We start from the raw sequence: 26,381 nt of genomic DNA on the forward strand, positions 1-26,381 counted from the left end.
GGGAAAGCATGGAGAAGCTGTCAGAGAAGGATAACCTCCTGCCCTCAAGTTGCAGACAATGATTCACTACCAGTGAGTCAGTCCAGTCATGAGATGGGTTAAAAGCCAGGGCCCCATAGTCAGAATCAGGCTCAGAACTCATCAGGTTTTCATCTACAGGCTGTGTACACTCTGGGGCCAGTGTGCACTTGCCCGAGCTCCTCTGGGGCCAGTATGCACTTGCCCAAGCTCCTCTGGGGCTAGTGTGCACCTATTCACCTCTAGGGTGAAGGGAACAGCACCTAGCTCACAGGGCTGTGGTGAGAAGCAAATGGATACAAGCATGGCTGAGCACAGAACACGTCCTAACATGCAGGGCTTGAGAACATGCCCACTGGGCTAGCACCATTAACTGCTTGTGTCATTGCTGAGATAAGGCAGCCACTGCCTCACCAAGCTCGTCCCTAGGGAGTGCATTCACAGGATAAAATGTGTCTTAATAGTACAGTTGTTTATTAGTATTCTTATTCCTTTAAAGAGGCAGTACAACTTGGCAAGGTAGCCAATTCTTCTCAAGGTCAAAGGGAAGACTCTCAAATAAGGACATGGGTCCCTGGCCAAGTGGCCAGACAAGCCCTACAATATGCAAATCAAGGTCTGTGACTGTCACAGCATGTCCTGCCTCAAAGCGGGGGATTCTAGGAAAAGAGGTTCCCAGTGGCTGGTATCAGTCACTGTTCTGGCTACAGTCTAAACAGTTTGAGTATTTGCTTTTTTTAAGATTTTTTTCTTTCTTTCTGATTATCTGTGTAACAACTGCTCAGTGTAGAAAATTTGGAAAATAATGAAAAGCATGAGAAATGAAAAATATATTTCCCTCATTGCCACAATGTAGAAATCATCACTTGATATTCTGCTATCTTTCCCCAAAAGTACCTTGAAGCAGTTACTGTTTTCAGTTTTCTAAGTTCATTGTTTCTCCAACAAGGAATTCATTAAGTGTAGCAACCAACTTTTTCTGCTTTCTATGTCACTGCCTTTAGAAAAAAGAAAGAAAGAAAGAAAGGAGAAAGGAAGAAGAAAAAGAAAAGAAAGAAAGAAAAAGGAAAGAAAGAAAAAAAAAGCAAATGTTTCCTGTTGGCCGGCTTCTCCCTGGCATTCTATCACTTTCATGAAGAGTGACTATTCCTCGTGCCAGGCACTATGCTGAGCACTGTACGTACCTTGTCTAACTGTCACAACTCCAGGTGAGGGATCGTCACTTCCCAGATGACAAGATGCAGAGCCCAGGGATGTAGGTCACTTGGTGACATACTAATAGGGAGTGGAAACTGAGATTCTAAACCAACTCTGCCTGGTTTCTGAGCCCCCGGTGTTCATCACCCTCAGCCCTGCCACCCTTGGCGTGGTCTCCTAGCTAATGCATGTCCTCAGCCCAGACTACAGCTACCAATGGGACCACACAGTACAGGTATATGAACGGTTGTGGGACCACTCTGGAAGTCAAATCCCACCAGCCATTCGTGTCTCTGCTAACAGCGGGCTCTTTCAGGCTGCCCTGAAACTGGCCCTGATGGGTCAAGGATGCAAGAATCAGTTTCAGATTAAGAGCAACTGCAGGATACTGAGTGAGTGCAGTGAGCTAAGTACCATGCCATGTGCCTAATGTACAATGTCACATTGACACAATGCCCAGTAACCAAAATCCAACTCAGGGCCTCAGAGAAGCCTGGGAGGGCCTGGTGATAACGCTGCTGCTAGGATTTCCATGAAAAGTGTGCTGGCCCTGTAGTGTGTGACCTTGCAGTAGAGTCTTCTAGAGAAGATACATGACTGGATAATACAGTTGTCATGCCAGGAGAGAAATTCTGATGAGTCTGTATTCGAAGATGAATTTCTGCATGTCGATGGAAAGATGAGACGCTCAGACACACCAGAGGCAAACAGGGCCATAAGGGCGTGTCCAAAAGCAGCCAGAAGGTGGGAGAGAGGCAACAGGGCATGCTGAGACAGCAAGCCTTTTCCTTTTTCTAAAAGGTATCATGCTCTTATTAATTAGTGTTTTTAAGTGTCTCAAAGATGAAAAGTCCTATGTGCTCTCTTAGTGTGATTACAACATCCTTTTGATCACTGTAAAACTAAAACAGCTTTGGTATTTTTTAAAGAAACAACAATTAACAGGGTCCTTTGAAGACCCAAATGACCTTTATCTTAAATCAGTGTCCTCTGAGTCTCCGTGAGTCATAGGCACTGTGTGGGGAGGCGGTGGCCTAGCCCCGCCACCAGTTTTGTCAGTCAAACTCAGCTTTCTACCAGTGGCTAGATTCAAATTCCCATTCTTAAAAAGCAGTTAGTGCTACACTAGCAAGCGAGTCATAAAAATGAAAATTGTGCTGAGTGGTTGAGTGGCAGGAACTTTTTGTGCCACAGCAAAAGGACAAGAACAGGACTCTGATGCAGGAAGGAGAGGGGCTCACTTTCTGACTCAGGTGAAAGGGTGAAGCCAGGAGAAAGCCACCTCTCAGCAGAGAAGGAAAAGCTACTTGAACACTATATACAAAACACAGATGCGTGCAGGTACCTGGGAGACATCTACTATGATAAGTTAGAACACTTTGAGGCCAAACTCTCTCTAATGTTTCCTGAGCAAAGGTTAGATGCAGAGTAGCCTTCAGAAAGAATTTCAAAGTTTCAACTAGAGTTGTACCGGGTTCCTGAGCACAGACATGTGCCATATGCCAATTATATTCCATATTTCATATAAAGATCTCAAATACCACAGAGTTGTTAGGAGATTGCATTGAGGGTAAAAATAGGACCTCTATAATTTGAGAGTATGTCTGTGACATTTGATGAGCAACTTTTTGTTTGCATTTATATAACTTTACTTGGTATATTTCTTTGAGAAATGGACTATCTATCAAAAAAAAATAAAAAAACATTGGGTGTGTGGAAACTGTTAGACTCTTTTGAACGAACACTAGGTAGAATTGATTTCAGTTTAGAAACTGCAAAGACAATGGATTTCCTTATTTACTCAATTGAAATCAGAAAACAGTATCAACTAACACTGTAACACAATGTATCAGCCTTTGGATGATGCCACAGGGTGAATTCTCACGTTGTTGGTTTTCTCCTGCAATCAGAACATCCCCAGTGCCCTAGCCCCAGCCCAGTCACAAGAAAGACTCCAGGCCCACTACTTCAGCTTGGCGGGATGGCAGTCAGAACAGAGAGATCACTCAAGTTCAAGGTAGTTGTGTTAAAGGACATGAAGAGCAGGAAGCTGGTAATGAATTTGCAAGTGAAGTAAATAGAGAGATGCAGAAAGGAGGGAAAGGAATCTTTCCTCCCAAGCCCACCACCCAGATCCTGGACTCTGGTTTATGCCTATCACAAACAGCATCAAGCTTGCCAGACTGCTATGCCTTCAACACATGTGCACAAGTTTGTGTGCATGTGCAATTTTATTTAGGGAGCTGCCTGGTGTGATAGCTTATTTTGTTTCTCTTTTTCTGCTAATTTTTTTTCTAGATACTTGTGAAGGAAGAGAACACAGGAAGAACGCTGTCTTTGTGGCATATCCTCCATGAAAATTTCTCTGATTTTTCCAGCTAGACTCTCTCTCCCTTGCTCTATACTTCCCCAAGGACACAGTGCTTCGCAGCATAAACATGCATGTGACCATCTTTTCAAGCCATTTGCTCTCTGCCCTAGTCACATCCTGACCACCACGCTCAACAGGTTCTCATCCATCATTGGTCCATCCAGATCGCTGGACTGGTGACTGAGCAAAATGTTTAGTTTTGATATTTTTTTAACATGATTGTCATTCTACTGATACATCTTGTAAAAAATATATGTGTCTGGATGCTTGCTGGTATGACTAATCCCAGGAGACTTCTGATATCCCTTATGACTCAAAGGAAAATCAAAGTTCTCCTAGTAAGGCTGACTGAGTCTTCTGGGTCTTAAATTTGTCTGTGATCATGGATACGTGGACAGAGGCTGAGTATAAGCAGAAAAAAAGGCCAGTGGGCTGGCAGAGTAGACAGGGCTCAGCAAACTGCCATAGCCATTGCTTCCATGTAAGTGTTTCTTGAAGTGGAATCACATTTTTCTACCCCTTACACCACCAATTAGTGTCAGCCCCCATGGCTCCTCTCCCTTGATGGAGATGAGTGCTTCTAAGCACCCCTGCCCGCACTCTGCCCCTCCAACCTGTTCCCCATTGTTCAACGAGGCAGGTGCTTCTGCCACTAAAAACAGGCCGTATCACTGCTTGGTCTGGAATCCTCAGGGCTCCTCACACTCCTTAGAATGATGTCCAGTATTACAGAAAACATGGTCCCCACCATGCTGACTCTTCTGGCTCTTCTGGCTTCTCACCACACTCCCCAGCTAGACTGAGCCGGCTACTAAAAATGTCATTATTATTCTTGCCTTCAAGCTTCTGCACAAATCACTCCATCTATTTTCAACACTCTTCACCCCAACTCAATGTCAAGTGACCCCTCAGGACTCAACTGAGACATCAGCTCCTCTGGGAAGCCCACACTAGCCTGTCCTTGGTCAGTTCAGGTCCTTCCTGAATCCCCCTCAGCCTCTCATGGTAGCTCTATCTTCACACCCATTACATCTGACTGCAAATAGGTTGTTTACCTTCAGTGCCCCAGAGAGTGCCTGGTAAAGAGGGGGGTCTCCGTAATTATTTGATGTATGAGTGAACAGAATAAATGAACAAACTAGGATTTGTATCCATTTAATAACCACATGTGTAACACTTACTATGTACCTGGCCTGCTCTAGGCATTTTGTGAACATGAACTCACTTAATCCTTATAACAATCCCATGCAGTAGGCACTATTTTTGTCCTCATTTTTCAGTCAGGAGAACTGAGTCCAGGGAGGCTGAACGACTTGCCAAGGTCACACAGCTGATAGTGGCAGAGCTGAGGCTGACCCCAGACACTTGTCCTCAGAGACTGCTCTGCTCTGTGGAGAAACATGTACACACTGTGGACCTGAGGTTGCTCCTAGAGCCTGCCTAAGATGCATCCTGCCAGGGCACATGTAGAAGACGGTGGCAAGGTGAACTGTGATCATCATCAACCAGCTCCCTGTGATTCCACACCCAGCACAGCCGAGTTTCAAATGAACTCTCAAAGAAATCTTTCCATTAAATAGACACAAGTGCGCGCGCACACACACACACACACACACACACACACACACAGGGGCAGAGCAAAAGTAGGTTTACAGTTCTTTGTATGAAAAATAATACAATCGTTAATAAATATTTTACGAATAAGCTGTGTTCATGTACTCACAACTGTAAACCTACTTTTGCCCATCTGTGTATGTGTGTGTGTGTGTAAATAATTTATATTTGCATTTGAGCCTTCATTAAAGGAATGGCCAACCCAAATTACTCCCAAAGCTGGGCATTACTGGGAACCAGATAAATACCTTTCCTCCTTCAAGTTACTCTTCCTGGAGTACAGCTAGAAACTCAAACTCTCCAGGGGAAGCAAGCATTTGGGACAATTAAAATATTTTATCCCACTCTAACACCCAGAATACATTTCTTAAATCCCTATACTTCTTTCCAGAGGGGGAGGGGAGGATTACAATACTCTGTGATGCCCGTCATCTTCCTAATGTCCCAGGCAAACCCTCTATCTGATTTTTCTCCTCTTTTCTCTATTTAGCCTTAGTATCCCCAAGAAATTAAGCTCAGCTCACTGGGTGATTCCTTCTGCTCTGGCACATTTCTGCCAGGCAGGGCCTCTGCTTCAATCTGCCTGGAGCATTCTTCAGCACAGGGGTTCTTGGGCTTTTGGTTGAATTGGAAGTGTGTATGTGTCTGCACAAGTGTGTGCATGTTCCTTCTATATAATGTTCTAGATCTTTCTCTTGCAGAGACCAGCCTCAGCACTGTATGGGGTGAATTGCGTGCCTCTGTCTGTTGGACTTTGGTTTCATAGGCATTGGGTCTAACTGGGAGATGTCATGTGACTATAGTCAATGCCCCCTTGGCTTGTCCCTTGGGAGATAGTCACCCTTCCAGGGAGCAACAGACACAGAAAGCACTGACTTTCAGACTTGAATCCAGAGCTCCCCAGGCAGAGGCTGGCATTGGGATTTCTGGCCCTGGTCAGCTGGTAAATGAAAGCATTCAATCCTGTGAAATCCCTAGCCACAGGCCAAAGAAATGACAGCTATTGAGTGACATTCTATCATGCGATCTATCGTGTGTGGGGAGTTGGAGGGTCATTAGGTCAGGGGCAGGGGTAGATGCCATCCCAACAAGAAAGAGGCAAGTGAGATTGAGAACTTCTAGCCCAAACCTGCCTGGCTTAGCCAAACTACTTTCTTGTGTTAATATTCCAAATGCGTGAGTGTCTTCCTTTGCCTAGTGAACATCACAGAGAGAGAATGTGGAAATGGCACCTGGGAGGTGTGTTCCCAAACATAGGTGCCTGTGGCAGTTAGTGAAGAGCTAATGGTTCAGGCACCTCCTCAATGAAGTGTGATGGTCAGTTCAGGGTGTGGTGGGGATTCAATTATTGTGCCAAAAATCCCATGGTCTCAACCTTTTTATTTGCATTCTTTGGGTCTTATCATTTAGGATTATGTAAAAATGACAGCTGCTTATAATTATTTGGAGGTTGGAGCTGCAATAATTAAAAACAGCTGCCTTTATCTTACTGCTACCAGACTTAACCCCGCGAGGTTGGGTCTACTGAACTTCAAAGAAGGAAGCAAGAAATAAAAGAAAACTCCACACATTACTAACAAATTTCTAGTGATTCATTTAAATGTATAACCAGTTATTCCAACAGCCTTCAAACCTTTAATTATCTTTTAAATATATATAATTTGGGACTGCTAATTAGATAGCAATTTAATGCTCTCATGGGGATTCAGATACACTGTCTTTCTAAAATGCAAACTCCCAGAGGAATACTCATTGGCATTCAGATTATTGAATTCTTCAGTTATTCAAATGAGTATGGGCATTTACCCTGTTAGAATCATTTGAATATTCTGCTGTCAGCCCCAGCTGTAGGTTTACAGGGTTCCTCCATAGACTGAGGGTAAGGCTAGGTTTTCTCCAAGTCCAAGTCCAAGTCCAAATCCAACCCTCTGGAGAGAAACTAGTCGGGTCTGGAGGCCTAGCCTCACTCTACAGCTCAGTCCAGTCTCCTCTTAGATGCAGATGGCCCTGTTTTCCTGGAATTCATAGTTGAAAAAGCTTTAAGGCTCTCTTCCCAGGAGTCATGCATGCTGGTTGGCCTGATATATTGTCTGGGCAGCTAACATTTTAATTAATAAGTCTCCCCCCCCCCCCCCCCAGGCTGCTGCAGATGGAGGAGTAAGGGTTTCTCTCTGCTTGGAGCTTCCACTTCCTGTGTATTCCTACCCACTGAGATGGTCCTTTAAATTACATAAAGATGTGCATCACATGGAGAAAAGCAATTGATCAATCAGATGACACTGGGCAATGACAGAAGCCAGCTCTCCCATCTCAGTCCCACAACATGGCTAGGGCTTGCCTTTCTGAGGCAGGCTAGTAGCTAGCAGCTGAGCCTCATTTCCCCCACCAGGGGAAGGAGGTGCAGACAAATCTATAGGAATTTTTAAGAGATCATTATTCAACACATTGCATGTAATTACATTTTGATGAGCTTTTTATTGCTAATTCATCATCCAAGATGGAGCACTCTAGATATGAAATTAATCTAGTGAAACAAAGGTCACAGTGTGTCCAGTAGAAAGAAAAGCTTTGTCCTCATTAAATTCTTTTGCTAAACAATAAAGCAATAATAATGCTATCTCTAAACCAAATTTCCTTAAAGTGGATCGTTATTGGCATAAAGCCATTGCTCTTGGTACTTCTAAATGCAAATGTGGATTCTTCAAGCAGGCTGTGACCTGAAATAGAATAGAAAATGTGCTTGATGTCATCATGTTAATGCAAAGGTCTGTGTGGGACACAGAGAACTGTAGTCAAAGTCCTAGTCTCGAGTAAGTCAGTCTTAGCAGAGAAATATCAATCCATTGGTGTCTTGACTTGAGTTTTCTCTGAAGCAGACCCTAAGACCAGGATTTGAGAGCAAGGTTTTTACTTGAGATGGGTTCCCACGAAATGCCTGTAGAAATATGGCAAAGTAACTCAGAGACAGAGAAGGGCAGGCAGCCAACACAAGGTGCATCACCGAGAACATTAGTACAGTGGGCTCTGGGAGCTGAATCCCACTGGGGGCTCCAGACTCATGTGGAGCAGGTACCTGGAGCTCTCCCACCTGTGCAGTGGGAGTGCTCACTGGTCTTGGGTGGAGGGATGCTAATCCTGGCACATCTGGCCTGCTGTGTGCCTGAGAAAAGTGGAAGCCAGAAGCCAGAGACTACCTTTACCTAGGTGCTGGCAGCTGCAAGCCAGGCTGCATGTGTGGAAATGGCGAGGGCTGAGGGCAGGTGGGCAGGCATTGGCAGCAACTGCTGTGCTAAGCATGTTCCCAAATAGAAATTTATCAATAAAACCTCCTTTGGAAGTCTGTTCTAAGTCCACCAACAGATTCCACACAGGACATATTGAACATCCCCATGCCTCAGGGGCATTGTGCACGTGGTTCCCTCTGCCTGACCCAGCCTCCACAGTCTTGGCGCCGCAAATTTGTTTTCTTTCCTCAAGACTTCAGGACTCAGCTGAAAGTATCATCCCTAAGAAGGGTTCTCCCGGACCATCCAACTCAGGGAGGTGCCTCTCCCTGCTTTTTTGTTTCCTCAGATCCTTCTTTCTTTGAAGAGTTTATCCCAAATGTGTGTACAACTTTTCACTTGTTTACTTACCAACTTAAAAAAAAAGTATTTTCTCCATGAGATCGCAAACATCAAGTGAAGGGGAAATTTTGTCTGTCTTGTTTTATCACTAGATCCCCAGCATCTAATAGAATGCCTGGCACATGGAGGTGTTCAATAAATACAAGGCGGAGGAAAGAACCAGGGGAGGGCGAGAGGGGAGGAAAGGAAAGAGGGAGGCAGGGAGGGCTCCAGAAGCACAAGAATGAGGCAGTGACAGTCGTGCATTCAGGGGTCTGAAGGGCTCTTTGCTGCTCTGGCTGTGCTGAAGTTTATCACCAACTGTGACCTCAGCTCACAAGCTGCAAACCAGCTCCCTGCAGCCTTCCCCAGCCACCCCTTCCACAGCTAGACACCATGTCCTCTCACAGATTTTACTTCTCACAGTAATTTCCACTTTGGTGTTTAATAATATACTGTCATTGTATGATCGATTTCCTATATGTGGGCCTTCTCTCCCTGTTTATTTATTATTCCACTTCCTCTCCTAGGCACCTTACCAGGCCCTGCATGTCCAGCGTGAACAAAATAATCTGCCCAGTGTCTTCAGATTGCTCGCTGTGCCATGAGGGGGCAGAGGTATCAAGATATTTTTATAATGTAGAGTGAAGCCCACACTTTAAGGCCTGAGCAAGAAGCCTGATGGGAGGAGGACAGATCTCTGGGGGTATACGGGTGGGGAGGGGTTGAGAGGAAAGTTTTGTGGGGAGGGAGAGGGAAGAGGTGCAAACTGTAAACTCCCTTAGAGCATGGGTCCGAGCATCACCCAGCACTGGTTTGCAGTCCTACTGATCCCATGGGTGTCAGCCAGGCTGCTGATTGGCAACAGAGTCCAACCACTAATCACTGTAGCAAAAGGAGCATTTACTAGAAGTGTAAATAAATAAAGGAACTAGTAGAGGGTCTTTTCCTCTTGCCTTTTCCCTTCCTCCTTTCCTCCCTCTCCTCCTTCCTTCCTGTTTTCCTTCCTCCATCATTTCCCCTCTGACTTCCCTTAACATTTCATTCTTCCTCTTTCCTGCCATTCTTCCTTCTTCCCTTTCTTCTTCCTTGACTTAGGGAAAAAAAAACCTTCCATCTACTCATACCTTTGTATCAGTCAGGGCCCCAGCAGGAAGCACACAGAATAGTCAAGCTGGCTAATTAAGGGAAGTTTAATAAAGGGGCTCTTGTAATGGTGCGAGGAGGGTTTAGAAAACTACAAAAAAAAAAAAAAAAAAATGGGGCAGTACCTTGAAGCTAGAATCAGTGGGGACCTTTTCTTCCATCTGCATGAAGGGTCAAAGGAAGTAGTCCCAGGAGCCCACAGAGAGAGCAAGGGAGGGAGGACAGGTGGCTTTAGACTGAGAGCAGCCAGTCCTAGAGGACACGGGGTTGAATGGACATTGGCTGCCCTCTCCTCTCTCCATTTCCTGTGGGGGTCCCCCAGGAGCAAGCCCCACCCACAGCCCAGATCAAAGGGGACACTGCTGTGTTCCACACAGGTCAGCCTGAGAGACAGGGACAGAGAGCCAAGGGTGAGGGCAGAACTGGGCAGCAGCCAAGGGAGGCTCTCTAGCCCAGCTTTCTTTTTGAGAAAGAACCTGATAACACAGCCTCAGAATTAAGGGAAGTTCTTTCAATCACCTCTTATGAAAACGACAGTGCCCATAGTCATCTTTGTTTTTTTTCCCTGATGATTGATCCCACTTTACTTTATAACTGACATGGTGCTTGTGCTAGCCATCAGGTAACATCTGATATAAGCACTAACGTGCAGGCTGTTTTGAGGAGGTAGGCGGCAAAGCACACAAGGGTGCCCAGCCTGGCCCCTAACACCCTTACTTATCATCGTGTTGTGACTGCCAGTCCCCTATTTGCTAAACCCCACCTATGCTCTGAGAGTCTCTGTGCAGAACCCGGCCACAGAGCTTGGGGACCGAGAGACTGTTGAGGTTCACAGGACGGAGGATAGCTCCCACTGGACAGAATTCCAGGCATCCCACTAACTTGCTTAATCCCCAGGCTCAGGAGGTGTAAGTGGTCTCAGCTCAGGGCTGCATGCTTCCTTCCACTCAAGTGTCCATATCCAGGCAGTTCAAACAGTGTCTTCAACAATTTCATCAAGAAGGAAGCATGCAAGGCTGTGTTTTCTCTTTTGCCAGATGATGTATTTCAAAAAGAACAGGCTCGCTATGTGGGGGTCACACAGTCTTGTTTATTTTTTCTCAGCGAACACACTCCTCTGAGCAGATACATTTACTAAGCATCCGTTAATTCTTTCTTTTAAACTAAATGGGATAGATTCAGACCAGGCCTAAGCTGGAGTCCCTGGGCTCTGTGCAGAGAATGTGGCTGGCAGGGAGGGCAGCTTCAGCACCAGGCACACAGCAGTGCCCGGGCGCCACCTACTGGACAGCCTCCTTTAGTTCAGCAGCCTGAGCGAAGGGCCAGGAGGCTGTGAAGGAATTCCAGCACCTGAGAGCCACTGAAATGTTTGTGTGCATGCCACCTCCTCTGGGAAGCTCTCCAGTATCAAAGGGCATCCTTCCTTGAGCAAAGTAGATGCTTCCCCTGGGACCCCATAGATCTCGGACCCTCTGACTGTCAGGAAACTCTTGCTTTGTGCACTGAGCTACTTGTGGGCAGAGACATACTTCTACCTGCTTCTATGTTAGCATTAGGCAGCACAGTGCTTGACTCCAGGAATATCTGATGAATGCTTTCAGGCTAGCAGGGCAGAGGGCAAGGCAGAAAGAAAGGAGGTATTGACTGATCCCATGTGCCTCAACTTCTGCACCTGATGTAGCAAGGATTCAATTAAAGTTTCATGAGTGAACATGTGGCACCTGCACTTCTCATTTATTATAGGAAATTGGTACCCAGACATTTAGTCATCAGCATCCTTCAAACATCATCAAACTCATTCAACAAATATTTACTGACTGTGCAGCAGCAAACTCCCAGGGATTCACAAGGGACAGTGAGGGATGGGCTGAACACATAGGCATTTCTCAAGAGTGATATATGAACCAAGGAAACTAGAACAGGAAACATGATGGGGAGTGACAGAGGAGAAGTGTGATTCCTTTGTCCAGGGAGTAGGGATGTTTCCCTACAGGAGTGACCCCTGAGACGAGAGGTGGAGGATGAGAACAAACCAGTCACAGGTGTACCTGGGACAAGATTCTAGGCAGAGGGAAGAGCAGGCACAAGGATTCGAAGCAGGAAGGCTTCTGAGGACTGGAAGAGGGCCAGAGCATGGCTGGAGCACAGGAGAAGGTTGTGGGCAGCCACACAGACCCAGGCAAGTCAGGTTATGGAGCCTGCCTGAATCTAGTGGGGTGCAAGTGTCATGCCAGGAGTTTAGGTTTTACTCTAAAGGCCAAGGGAAATGCAGTATCTGACTGATGTCTGTGAAAGCCCCTCTGACTGCTGGGTGAATAGTGCCAGTGCAGTGGGTGTGGCAGGGAGGAGCTGAAAGGGGACTGAAGTCATCCAGGAGAGACAGTGAGGTGGCCTTGTCCAGGGGGTAGTGGCAGAGAAAGAAGGGTGGGCTTGGGGAGCCTTTGGGAGCCAGATCCAGTTAGACACCAGGGTGAATGACTTGGAGGAGGGGTCCAGAAAAAGCCACTGATGGAGGCCACACCCATACCTGTTGAACTCAAAAGAACCCTTAGCATTTGCATTGAGTAGTTGTGGATGGGAAGAAGAAATTAAGAAAGTAAGCACTGTCGGTTCTAAGAATTATGGAAAAAAGGAACACTATTAGGTATGAGATGGAAGAAAGCCCTTACATAATTGAGGATCTGCACGATAATATAAAAAATCAATTTTAATTTCACATCAAATTTTTTGAAATTATACAGAATCTCTTCACATAGCCCACTGCTTGAGCCAAGTCAGTGGATTTTGACAAGGATTTTAATAGTGCCCCTACCTTTTAAGCTCCTATGTAAACTGGTGTTTGATATGCACTTCCTACTTAGCATTTAACATATATTTACATGTGTCCATAGGCATGTCCATTTAATTCCATATGAGAGGACTTCGGTGTATGAACATGTATATTTATTAGCATGACCATGTGTCAATGGTGTAGTTAATGACCTTTTGACTTTCCACAAGGGTTCATCTGTAACCCATGAACAATAACAAAGGGCATGGACAAATGAACTGCCTGGGTGTTCATAAGGACAAAGAAGCAGAATCAACGTTTAGCATGGGGCAGGATGACACAAGGGAAAGGCTGGTGACATCAGAGAGAGATCCGGCTGTGGAGAGCCAGTGACTGGATCAGCAACAGGGCTGAATTCCAGAGGGAGATGAAGGTTCTGAAATGGGTTAGGAAGATGACACAGCTATCTGTGGAATGTGAGCTTGTTAAAGAGTTAACTGAGTTTTATAGAGCAATAGAAGTGGTTTTCGTGTCTGAATGTCCTGATTTAGATAACTTGACAGTGGAGGCTCACCCCATGTGGCTAATGCTTCCTGCCTGCTGGCTTGCTTCACACAGTTTGGTTTAGGGAGTCGACATGGTTCAGCACTGAACCCACATTGCTGAAATAGCCAGAGAAGCATGGCCAAACGGGGGAGATCATCTGTCTTGGCCACGGACTTGATGCTGTAAATGCTGGACAACTCTACTTTCACTCCCAGAGGGGCCAGAGCCGGCGACAATGGCAGAGAGGGGGACTGAGGTCACACTGGAGGAGGCTGAGAAGCCACCTACTGTTTGCACAGACTCCCAAGATGAAACAGTGAGGGGTGGTGGGTGGTGCTGAAGATTGTTCTAATTCACCTTTAGGAAAGAGGAGGTTTTATAATCAAGCCATTGTATTTAGAAGAGTCCAAAATATCTGGTCACACTCTAGATCTATGCTGTGACATGTGGCTCTTGAGCACCTTGAAGTGTGGCTAGTCAGAACTGAAATGTGCTGTGGGTGTAAAATACACACCAGATTTCAAAGGTTAGTAAGAAAAAAGGATATAGAATATCTCATTAATAATGTTCATATTGATTTCTGTGGAGACAATGTAATTTTGAGTTTATTGAGTTAAATAAAATATTTTCTTAATTTCATCTGTTTCTTTTTGATTTTTAGAGGTGGCTACTAGAAAATTTTAAATTTCCCAGGCAGCTCATGTTTGTGGCTCCCATTGTATTCTTACTGGACAGTGCCAGTCTAGACAGATTCTAAATATAACCGTCCGGTGATGGCTCTGTGATTCATCCATGTAGCTGCAGAGACCAGGCTCTCAGTCACTCCCACCCTCCAAACACTCTGCCTCCCACCTCCTGAAGAACCAACCAATGGAGCAGAGTGAATTGAGCACATCTTGACTTATCTGACTTAGGGCTCCAGGTTCTGGCACTTTCTAGTCCCCTTACCATCTTATCACTTAGTACCTCAGCTTCCTGTAGGTAACCCATCTTCCTCACAGAAAACCTTAGCTCCTCAGCCTGACCCTCAGAGTTGTCTACAATCTTACTCCAGGTACCTTCTAGACCCATCTTCTTCCCAGGTCTGACCTCACACACACCCTTCCTTTGAGTCTCTGGGCCTTTCCATGGCACCTACATCCTTGGCTTGCTATTAAATGAGTTAGTAATTAAAAGTTTTAACACATGTAAAACACTTCAAACAGTGCCTGTCATATAAAAAGGAATAAAAAAAATGTTAAACAGAAAATACTAAGCCCAGCAATACAAACATAAAAGAATGCATTTTCCCTGTAGTGTCCATAGTTAGCTATATTCCCTAAGTATTAAATCTTATCTGTCATATTAGTTTTGTGTTCTCTGAGGCTGGGCACATTTCTGTAACACTCCCAGCAGCTTGCTCGGGCCTAGAGCATAGTGGACATTCAGCAAACGTGGAAAGAATAAAGGAAGGTTTCTCTCCATTGCTCCCATCTCCTATGTCATCCACCACCACACCCACTGGCCCATGTGATTGGCAAATTTCCATCCAGAATAGAAACCTGCCAGCATCCTTCCCCATCTCCAAGGTTGCAGACACAGGACAAACATCTTTTGGCAGGTGTCAACATGGGCTTCCTGGAAATAGGTCTTAGATGTTGCCTGCCCCAGGCCCCTCGGTGCAGCCCTGCCTATGCTGTGGCTGCTGGAAGGGGCCCTTCTTTGTTTTCACGTGGTGATTTGACCAGGCCCACATTCCAGGCCTCCTTGAGGAAGGAAATCAACTCTTCTAAAGGGGGAAGATGGACGGGGAGATGGATCACCAAAATCTCAACAACAAAAAATCAGATCATACTACAAGTGGCACTTTCCTAGGCTCATCACCCTTGATGTCCTGCTGGACAAAAGAAAAAGAGACATATTCCAGGTTCCACATTTTAAGAAACATCCATAAAGCTCTCAAAGACATGGGAAGAATAAAGTGGAAAACAACTCAACCTAGACAGTAACTGTAAGTAACTATATTTTGAAATATTTTTAACCTGAGTGTTAAAGAGTGCTAGAGACCAAGAACAAATTTCCAGATGCTTAATAACTACTCAAAAAGCATTCCGTAAAGTCTCACTTGAATCCTTCTTGCTGTGCTGTTGTCCTGTTCCCCACCCAGGGAACAGGTATGGGCCCCCACCCACGAGATGGCCCCCAGCCCACCTCATGATTCCTACGTCAGTCCCTGGTCCAACACAGGGACCCAGCACACCAGGCACCGGGTAAACGTTTGCTGAATCAATGTCAGTTAGCCTACCAGCAGTGACAAGCTGGTGGGAAAAAGTGGCTGAGAAACAACTGGGGGAAGACCAAGGTTAGCCCAGTTATCAAAGGAAAGTATTACGTTAGCAGTTTTGCCAATTAAACCAAAGCAAGTCGGCTGAGTAAGGCCCCTACATTTGAGCTGTTTTTGGAGACACTTCATGATTCACACCCAAATCATACAAGATTAAAGAAAACACTGGATAAAATCAGGCCAAACATTAAGTTCAGGGGAGAGATTTTATTGGACAAATTAGAAAAATATTGGTATTGTGCTTCAGAGAAACCCACTTCTTTCCTCTGGCTGCAGGGGCAGAAACAACCTCAGTGGCAAATGGAGAGGCAATATGAGTTATTTTAAGTGAGTCTGCTCCATCCTCTCACATTGGCCACAACCCCACACTCACACCCAACGTGCTAATCTGGTAGTGTTGGCCAGAACCAAGGGGAACATGCATTTATAATAAGGATTTGATTATCTGGCTGGACTTGGGAGAAAGCAAGTCAGGTCTGGATGTGGGTTCCTTCCCTGAATCCTCAGCTAGCCAAGGGAGCTGCTGGCAGCTGGCTGTACCTAGCCATGCATGAGGATTCTGACCAGGGTGGATTCCGTCTCAGGCAGACCCCAGGTTTCCACTGGAAGCTCACAAATTACAGTATCTGAAGGACCCAAAGTTCAGTGACTATGAAAACGGTGGTTTTAGAGGATGCCTTCAGTCACTCATTTCCAGGGTTCCTACTGTGCACTGAGTGAATTGATGGTGAGGGAGAAGATGGGGGAAAGCTTTCAGTTTTTGTTGTTCAGGTAAACAAATAGCTTGTACATGCCAAAGCCAGGAACTTTCCATCCACGTGGATTGGGTCTTAACTATCATCTCCTCTGACTGCAGCTTTGAGTATTATTCTCATTGCTATGTACTTAAAAAATGAACAACAAAAACAAAAACTTTGGTTTCTCACATGATATGGCTCCAACAGAACCTTATAGTGCTGTTGTCTTCTAGACAAGAGTTGGCCAAGAAAACAGAGAGAGAGAAAGAGAGAGAGAGAGAGAGAGAGAGAGAGAGAGAGAGAGAGAGAGAGAGAGAGAGAGAGAGAGAGAGAGAGAGAGAGAGAGAGAGCATGTGTGCACGCTTGCGTACCTTTGTGAGAGAGAAACACAGATAGACAGAGAGACAGAGAGAGAGGAGAGAAAGGTAGATATACACAGACCAACCTGACAGCAGACTGAAATTAGGATTGAATGCAGAGTGCATTAGTCCAAGGACCCTGTATCTGTTCAGGTGAATGTGTGTGTATCTGTGTACGCAATCCCCCATCAATGTTTACCCTAATAATCTAAACTAATTGAATAATCAGAAAGTGTTCTTTAGATACCCCTAAGCACCTACCACTCCATGCCCTCCCAAACTTTACAGCAGATGAATTGAGATCCATAGAGCCAATATAACACACACAGGGTGCCGGGTTAACCACCACTGTCCCCACAATGTCCCAGGGACTGCTTTGTCATACAAAGTTCTTTGCTGGCATTATCTCATTTACTCTCACAACCAATCTAAGATATATACACTATAATTATGGCAGGATTATAGAGACACTGATGCTTAGAGAGGCTCTGTGACTTGATCAAAGTCCCACAGCTGGGATGTGGCAGGACTAGGAATTAAGGGCAACCTTTGTATTACTGGAGTTGAGTTCCTTCCATTTGACTATCTTTTTCCCAGGAGGAAAATGCAAAACTCAGGCAGAGTCAACATACACTTATTGATCACATGCAGATGAGTGAGTTCATGTACTCCTCAATAACTGGCATTGCTCCAAACCTCTTCTAAAGATCTCATGTCTCAGGGTAAGAAACAGATGAATGGCCTGGCTATTCCTTAGGTTCTTATCACTGATCAATTGCAATATGGTTCATCTGGTTTGGATTCCCACAGGTGAGATATAGGGAATTTGCTTGGGCCATCCCACTTATGGGAACTTGACCCTGGTTACCTCTTTTGGTGAACCGTTTCAGTACAATGTTTCAGCAGTGAGAACACATATGATTTGTGCTTGCACTATCAGGATATGATTGATGTTGACTGATTGGCCTACTTTTCTAAGAGCCTTTCGGCTGCTCTCTCAGTAGCCACAGCTCTGAAAAGTGTATCAGATGGACTATTTGCAGACAGACCTTTTGCTGCATGACCAGAAGATACAGGCAACCAGAAAGACATTGCGAATTGACTATGCAGATGGGAGCTGCTCATTTCCATTGCAGCAGAGAGAGGGAAAGTGCCTTGGTGACTTCTGACATCTGGTTCCATTTCATCCCTTCTTTAAAAGCTGATAAATGGGAAGTTAATTTACTCACTGGCAGAAGATCCAGGTTTGATTGTTTCATTTACTCTGTTCTACTTCAACTTGGAATAAATAAGCACTAGGAACCCAGAGTGAGCCACACCAAACATGCAACTTGTACCACTCCCTACAGACAACCCCAACTGGGCCACTTAGAAATGGGCAAAGTGCTAAGCTTTCAGACCTAACTATGTTTTTAGACTTTCATAGCCTCAAAAAGTTAGTAGCTTTTCAATAAGACCTTTCTATAATTCTGAGCTACATTTGTAACTAGCTAGCCAGTTAATTCAATCTTTTCCTGATAAAAAGATTGTGGAAATCGAATATTACCATAATTCCAATCTTAAAGTGTGCATATGGGATCCACATGATGTGGCTATGACTCCATTAATACCAGGGCGATTAGAGCAAAGCTGGATGATGATGGAGCACAAACATGAACTTTTTCTAAACAATGAGTCAAGCGAGAAGCAAACTGGTCCCCACAGTGCTTCGCCAATAAACATTTGCATAGCAGGCACTGCTGTTCTTTTCTGATTTTGATGAAAGAGAAAAAGACGTGTGGGGTGGACGGGTACATGTGAATGTGCGTGTGTGTGTGTGTGTATTGCTACAGGAAACAACCTACACCTTCTTAACTTTCAAAAGCAGAATTTATTGTATTACTCTTTATAACTTTACACCTTTTTTAAAATGAGCTAAATATACACAAACCGAAAGGGATGCCCTTTTTTCAACACACTGCAACTAGTCAGTCCAGAGATTGCAAAACCATGGCATGCTCACTACTCGCACCTGTCCAGTGTCCACAGGAGATGCTGTCCATGGACCAGGTCCTCCTACCCCCACAACTCTGGCTGCCCTTCAGAATCCTCCTCCACAGAGTGCCCCAGGCAGCCTCTCCCCAGGGATTGGGGTGGACAATGATACCATGAGCTGTCCTGGACTCGGCCTAACCCCACTCACTTCTGATAAAGTGAAAATATTGCTGAAACAAAATGGTTTACATGTCAGGTCATCAAACAGGGCTATTGGATATGACTTAGGCAGGAATGGAGACTGTTTTAATTAAACAAAAAAAGGTATTGTTGATTCCTTTCATACAGGAGGCACTGGGCTTAGGCAATGTAATTTGGGGGCAAATCCTATCATAATGAATTTCCAGGAATCCTGGGTCTAATTTGTTGCATCAAATGTAACTTGCAACAGGTAAGTCTCGGGGTTGGAAAGTGAGACCATTTGTTACATAGAGGTACCCATTATGATGTGTTTCATGCTGTCTAGAGTTAAAAATTTCCATTTATTGGCAGCTGCGAAATAAGTAAATAAAATAAGTAAATATATATGGATTTATATATAAAAGCATGATAGTAAATACATTCACCCAACATTATTTATTTATTAACTAGTAAAACAACCTTTAGGAAACAATATTATGAATGGCGCTTTTAATGTGAAAACTGCTGCAAAGTGTCATCATTGTAGAACTGAAGAAAATATTTTAAAATCATAAAAGGAGAAGCACAGTAATAAGTATTTCTCTTACCAGTGGTCTGAGTTCTGGATGTGTCAGGATATATCCATTGTTTGTGATTGCAAAGGCATAACCGTGAATCCCTAACTGTAAGAGGAAGCGAGAAAGAAACCTTCATTAGCTTGCTCCCTGGCGAATTCACAAAGCATAAAGCAGTCCGACATTTAGTAATTTACAGCTTAAACTTGGCATTCACAACCCTTATCAGCACAATATTTCATTAAAATGAATGCAAGGCGCTGATCCTTGACATTTGGTGGAAATGAAGACCTGTCACAGGATAAGCTCAGCAAATAGCACAATTTAAAATGTCACATCCCCCTGTTGGCATCAAAGGCTTTACTTTGATTTATTTAAAACAAAAACAATTACTTAAAAAAATAAAAAAAGAAAGTAGCTAATGTTTCTGGGAAAATGCTGTGTCCAAGTGAACAGAATTTCATCAACCTGAGTGTCTTCTTTCTATCTGTGATAAGGAAAGGGTTGACGTCATCCTGATTCCCATCAAGGTTTCCTACAAGTCTACACATACAGGGACTATCTCAGGCGTGCACCCTCCTCGGCGGTCATTTTTTATCATTCTTCAAGGATAAAAGTGTCCCCCCACCAAGCAAGCCTATGTAGGAGCCTGCCAACCCCTTTTATATCCTTTTGTCTTTAAATTGTGTGGCTGCCAAGCTTTTCCACGCATGCTTCCATCGACACAAAGCCTGGGTAACTTTCTATGCAGAACCTCACTTAATTTATGTTTTCTGACTAAATGGGACTATGGGAAATAGTTTGAGAGCAATGAAATGTTTTATTAGCTTTAAAAAGTATGTAATCAAATTTAACACTGCACTTATTTAAATAATAATCCTGGCTTTTTGACAATATTTCTATTATACAGTTGACTGCACCCATTGGCTACAATAAATTTACCTACAAATCATTCATGTATTAAAATGGTCTCTGGCATAAAACCCATACTGATCTCTCTCTCTGAAGAAAGAAAATGTAACCCGCTTTTGCCAGAGCAGTGAAAGGGGAGAAGAAAAAAAATCCTCTGTTTTTGCTGACGAGTTATTTCATAGTTCTGAGCTCTCACTGCCGACCACATTCTTGAATATGATACTATTAAATGATCCAGACAACAGAATTTACAAACCAAGAATGACCCTGTCTGTTTCTTAGCTTAACATCAAGGTGATGTGAAATTAACTTCAGAGAATGTAACACTGGCAATTAAGTTTCCTTTGCATTACATAAAGCAAATATGCACATGGTAGTCAAGGGCAACAGACATTTTCTCCTGGAGTTACCTTGCACAGCAAGTTTTAATTAGATTCTACTTGACTCTAATGATAAAAGTATATTTCATTATGCTGTGAAAGATAAACCAGAGATTTCCTATCCTTTGAGATGTATATCGTCTCTTTCATCTTGTCTCTTGGAAAAATGTCAGACACAGTCAACACCGCATTAATTACCATTATTATGTCCCAGTTTAATATGGACTGGAGGGGTCAAAAAGGACTTGGAGAATTTGTTTTTTTCCATTAAAGGCAAAAGTGGTATTTCATTGGAAAGTTGAACTCAAAATTAGACCAAATAAATGATATTTTATAGTCAGCTAATATATTTAGTGACTTCTAATGTATATTACTTCAGTTCTTGGTTTGCATATAGGAAGTAATACTCAGAAGAAGGCAGAACTCTTTGCATATGCTCCCTTCATGCCCTCTACGTCTCCGGTACAGCACTTACCCAAAAGATAACAATCAATTATTTGTGAGTTTGATTATACGTTACCAAGGCATAGGTCAAGGGCTTTGATCATTTAATGCCTGTCTTTCTACAAGTTCCATGAAGGCTAAGGTCATGCCATGTGGTTAAAAAATATGTGGTGGAGTGGTTGGGATGGAGGGAAGAAGAGTAGGGAAACCAGAAAGAGTAAAAGGAAGAAGCAGGGAAACAATAAAACAAATTGAATTGAGCGCAGATCCTACAAAGCTAACCTAAACGCTGCTTTCTCCCCTGGAATGCCAGGACTGAGCTGACCTCCCCACCCAACATCCTACATTCATAGTTGAACTGCCTTGTCTGTTTTTTGTTGTCCATTTATGTCTCCGCTGACTGGAATCTGCCCCTGCCCACCAAGATGCCAGCAGAACACCCTTCCCCACAGTTGCCCATGGCCCCCTAACTACCAAACCATTGAAAGCTCTTGCTTGAATCTTCCTGGTCATACTAGCCTACTGCCCTCTCTTCCTTTACACTCTGTTCCCTCAGCTCCAATGCCCCATATTCCCAGATTTCCTCCATTTCTCAGGACCCTCCTCCTCCACTTATTTTCCCTAAGTTTCTATCCCCGGAGCCATTTGTCTGCTTTAGCTCTCCCTGTCCCCCCTCCCCCCAATAAGCTTCAGCAACCACCTGGGTGCTGTTATCTCCAGACCCATGCTGCAGCCTCGGCCTCCCCCCTCAGTAGCAGATCCGAGCACCCAACTGACTGTCAGTCATTTCTACCTCGACATCTCTCAGGTGCCTCGTGGGCATCACACCCAGTCCATCACAGCAGCTCCCTCCCTTCTGTTGCTCTTCCTGCCCTTCTCTCTCCATCGGTGCCACTGCCACCCACCCCAATGCCCACACTAGAAACTAGAACATCAGGTTTAAGCTTGTTTCTCTCTTTCACCCCCAACTTCTTGGTATAAATAATGACTAACATTTATTCCAGAAATTATTCATATTCAACTCTGCTTCCCCAGCACTACAATTCATGTAGATTTAATGTAATAGATTTCCACAATGATCCTAACTGTTCTTCCTGCCTCAAAGCTTGGTTCCAACCAAGTCACTCTCAAGCCTGATCAAGTCAAAGGTAACCTTGGCCCTGTGGCTCCCCTGTGTAAAACTCACTATAGACTTCTTTCATGTATAAGATGAAATCCATCCGCTCTCCCTCCCTATATATCCAGCCCTGCCTTCTTCCACTCATTGCCTCTCAGGGCATATGGCAGTGATCTAACGCCCCTGCAGTTTTCTCTCCCTCCCAGACCTTAACTCACATAGTGCCAGCTGCCCAGAGCACCACTGCTCCCCCTACCCCCTTGGTTAATTCTCACCCATGCTATGAACACGGCCTCAGGATCATCACTATTCAAAGTGTCTCCTGACCTCCTCCAATGCTTCCTCCTTTCCAGACCATGTTTCCATAAAACCCTGAGAAATTCTCTATTACTACCTTCACCTTTATACATAAACTACACCTTCTTTTCTGCCTCTCAATCATAGCTTGTTCTCTTTCCTTCCTCTGCCCTGTTCTGGATAAGATAGCACCACCCCACTAGAATGGGCTCTTGTGGAGAAGGAGCCATCTCACTCATCTTTGACTTCTAAGACCCCTAGCATTATGTCTGGCACATGACAGGTGCTCTGGTTAATGTTTGTTTGTATTTAAGATGTCCTTCACTTTTTTACCCAAAAATGAGTTAGTTTATCTTTAAAGTCTAAACTAAAGTTAATATTAAAAATGAGCCAAAAAGGAGAAGATGACTTGTGATGGCAGGAGCATACTCAGTCCTTCTTAAGGCTGTACCTGAGGAAGTCTTCCTACAATCAGAAACTAGCAGGTTAAAATCTTTCCCAGGAGAACTGTTGGAGAAAATGACACCAGAATGTTTTGTTGGTTGGTTGGTGACATATGGATATAACCTAATGTAGATGTAAGAAGAGAAACTCAGAGCAAATCTCAAAATACATTCTGTGGGTGAATCCCTCAGAAAACCAAAAGCTTATATGATGACATTGTCCAACATTTGTTTTTGGCCACACATCAATATACTGATGAACTCTCTAATTTTTATTTCATCTGAAATAGAACCAGTCTTCCTGTCCATTCCAATGTGCAGTCCCATGGAGTAATAGAGAACAGATCAGACACAGGCATTCCAGCACTTGGGGCTGCCAAAGGGGCCTTCATCCCGAAGCACGCTTCCCTGGAGGCCAGAGCCTCATAGTCCAACAGCCGGGAAGGAGGTGCTTCCCTTCCAGGGCAAAGGCTTTGGGCTAATGAAGTGAACCCAATTATAAAATGGCTTGTTACCTTAACAGAGGCTGTGGTGTCTGGAAATTATTGCTGGGGTGTCTGGAATTCTTAATAAAAATTACAGGAAGTCTGATTGCTTGTGGGAAAAATCTATGAAGCTAAGGGAAAAGAAAGAATTCTATCTTCTGGGAAAACCTCAGGAGCCAAGAGGTGACTCATCTTTACAAGGTGTTAATCGGGGCGGAAAGGTGCGTTCTGCACTCAATTCCTGGAGCTCTCCACTCCTGCATGAGAGAGGCCTGTTCCACCAGGGCTGCCCCTGGCTGACAGGCACACCTTTCCCTAAGGCATTTTGTGGGAACCAGAGAAGGAATGACTTAGGCTTAAGTGTGTCATACCTGTGTCTCTGGTTCCCAGTCTAACCTTTGGGAAAGCATAAAACAAAAGTGCTTGTATTGCAGGCACTTCTGGTTAATTTCCTGTAGCTGATCTTCCTCTCTTTTCTTGTTACACTTTGTTTCATTCACCTTTTACTAGATGACTTATGGTGAGAAAGTCACTTTGAGTTTCCTCAACTAAAAATGGGGCCAAGTTGTACCCACGCCATGGGAACATAATATGGATTCAATGGGAATAGTGCATGTAAAGCATTTTTACCATACTCCACAGTAAAAAGTTCTATAAATGTTTCATTGTTTTATTTTATTTTAATTATTATTGTTAATATTTAGATATTATTTAAACTAATTATTAGTATTGTCATTTATTGTTCTTAATGGCTTTAGGAAAGTGCTTTTCTACTGGTGTGCTGCAACAAATCTTAAACATGCAATATTTGACAATTTAGTCAGGGGCACTGACCTCTTGTCCCTTAAGACTGTCAAATTTTAAAAAATGGCAACAGCCAACACAACAATAGCTGTCCGGAGTGAATGAATCAGAACTATACCTATTTTCTGTCATATCTGCAAAAATATATAATTTTTGGCATGCCACAGAATTTTAGTAATTAGTTTATGTGTGCCAGGAGATGGGAGAGGTTGAAAATCGCTGCTGTAGGGTAACAAATAGTGGCTAAAATCATGGCTGACCAGCTGTGAAATGTGGCAAGCTATTTCAGCTTTCTGTGTCTCAGTTTCTTTAGCTGCAAAATGAAGGTAGAGGCAATGTCTACCCTATTAATAAGTAAGATAATGTGATAAAGAGCTTAGCACCTTCCCTGGTAGAGAAAGCTTTGAGAAATAGACTCACAGGGTAATTGTTATCAGTTTCATATTATGTTCATATTTTCTTGATTTATTGAGCATATATCAAGTAGTGACTCTCTACTTGGATTTCTACATCTTCTCATATGAAATGAGTCTTAAGGATTATCTGGAAATATCCTCTCAAGGTGGGATGCCCTTCCTTAAACAGTGAGCCAGCAATTCTGTATATCTGGGTCTGAGTAGTCACTAAAATAAAGTCCACTATCTTTAGGGAACTCAAATCTCTCCTTCATCCTTGTGCTTTCAGTCTCTGAGGAGCTGCCCGGTTTCCAATACTTGTTGATCTGGGTTTGGATCAACCAGATGTCCTAACCACAACAGTAAAAGCATTGGTAAGGGATGAGGCTGGTTGTCAGGGCTTAGGCTGGGGGAGTAGGAAGAAGGCCTTTATCCTTTCAATAAACCCAAGCAGGAGAGTCCTTCTGCTAAGGAGTCCACCATTTGTGAGCCTGGACAGTTTAGAGTGCATTTTCTCTTTGCTATCCAGGTGGTTTTCTAATTTGATCAACTAAATGGCATTAGCATATGAGAACAGACCTGCAGGTGCTATGGGCCCACCAGGAAGAACTGGGAAGGGCCTAACCCTCTGGGGACTCTGAGAAGCCTGGGCTGAGAGGTGGGGGTGCATGGCTTATTGATGGTGGTGATGGCCAGAGCTGAGGTAAGGGGTGCCCATCCCAGAAGGCCAGGGTGCCCACTACTGTAGGATAAACCAGCCTCCATGGTCCTCATTCCTCAGCACTCTACCATGTTCCCATGGACTGTTTTGCTTTTTTAGAAAAACTGGAATGTAGAGTAAGATCATTTTAGGTGGCATACAGGCCCAGTGTTAAATTTACTAGCCAGAATCACTTGGCAAGAGTCAGTCCTTCCCACATTCCTTCCATCCTTCCAATTATATAAAAAAGGAAGTTTCCATTTAGTACTGCTTCAACACTTGCCTTTAATACTGCCTTAAAAACAGAGAGAACATATCACAAGTTCAGAATCTTGGATTACCAAGCAATCATTTAATACTATTATTTTGCTTTTATGATTTTTTAAATAATTATGCTCTCTAATGGTAAATAACACTGGCTTTTCTTTCAAAATGGTGCTATGGTGTTTTCTATTAAAATTGAGGTAAGGAAAGAAAATTTTGAATTCATTTACAGGTGAAGTGTTGTAAATAATAGTATAGATGGTACAAGTCATGAAGTGGTATGTGGATGGCTTAGATCTTTCTAAGCACGTAGGTAAGGAGTTACACAGACCGGGCTCAAATCACACTCACCATTTCCTACTTCTGTGGCCCTGCATTCTGTGAACACACCCTATGAACCAGAGTCTCCTTATGAGTAGAATGGATACAGCAGCAGAGCACTTGCCTGAGGAGGATTTGCTAACATGGTGTGGGTAACGTACTTTGCACAGCATCAAGTTCTCGGCCAATGTTATCTGCTAATATTGTACCATGAGGCACACTGTCTCATACTGCAAAATGGCGCACCTGACATTTTGCATCCAACTCTCTGAAACATGACCTGATCATTTTGGCTGCAGCCATCCTTTCAGCTGACTTGCTTCAACAAGAGTTTGCTGTGAAGCCCATTCTCTTGCACTTATCCCATCTCTCTGTCAAAAGGTGGGCCTGTACTTGTCATCAAA

General features: G+C 43.9%; 1 protein-coding gene across 1 annotated transcript in view; it reads right to left on the reverse strand.

The window, feature by feature from the left end:
* CACNA2D3 (calcium voltage-gated channel auxiliary subunit alpha2delta 3) overlaps positions 1–26,381 on the reverse strand; it is a 931,470-nt gene that overhangs the window by 196,910 nt on the left and 708,179 nt on the right. Inside the window, exon 17 of the mRNA XM_090284008.1 lies at positions 19,449–19,523. Within this exon, the coding sequence (XP_090140134.1) occupies positions 19,449–19,523 (75 nt within the window). The remainder of the gene's footprint in view (positions 1–19,448; positions 19,524–26,381) is intronic.

This window comes from Furipterus horrens, unplaced genomic scaffold (assembly GCF_987537825.1).
Source record: "Furipterus horrens unplaced genomic scaffold, mFurHor1.1.pri manual_scaffold_7, whole genome shotgun sequence".
NCBI classification, from domain to species: Eukaryota; Metazoa; Chordata; class Mammalia; order Chiroptera; family Furipteridae; genus Furipterus; species Furipterus horrens.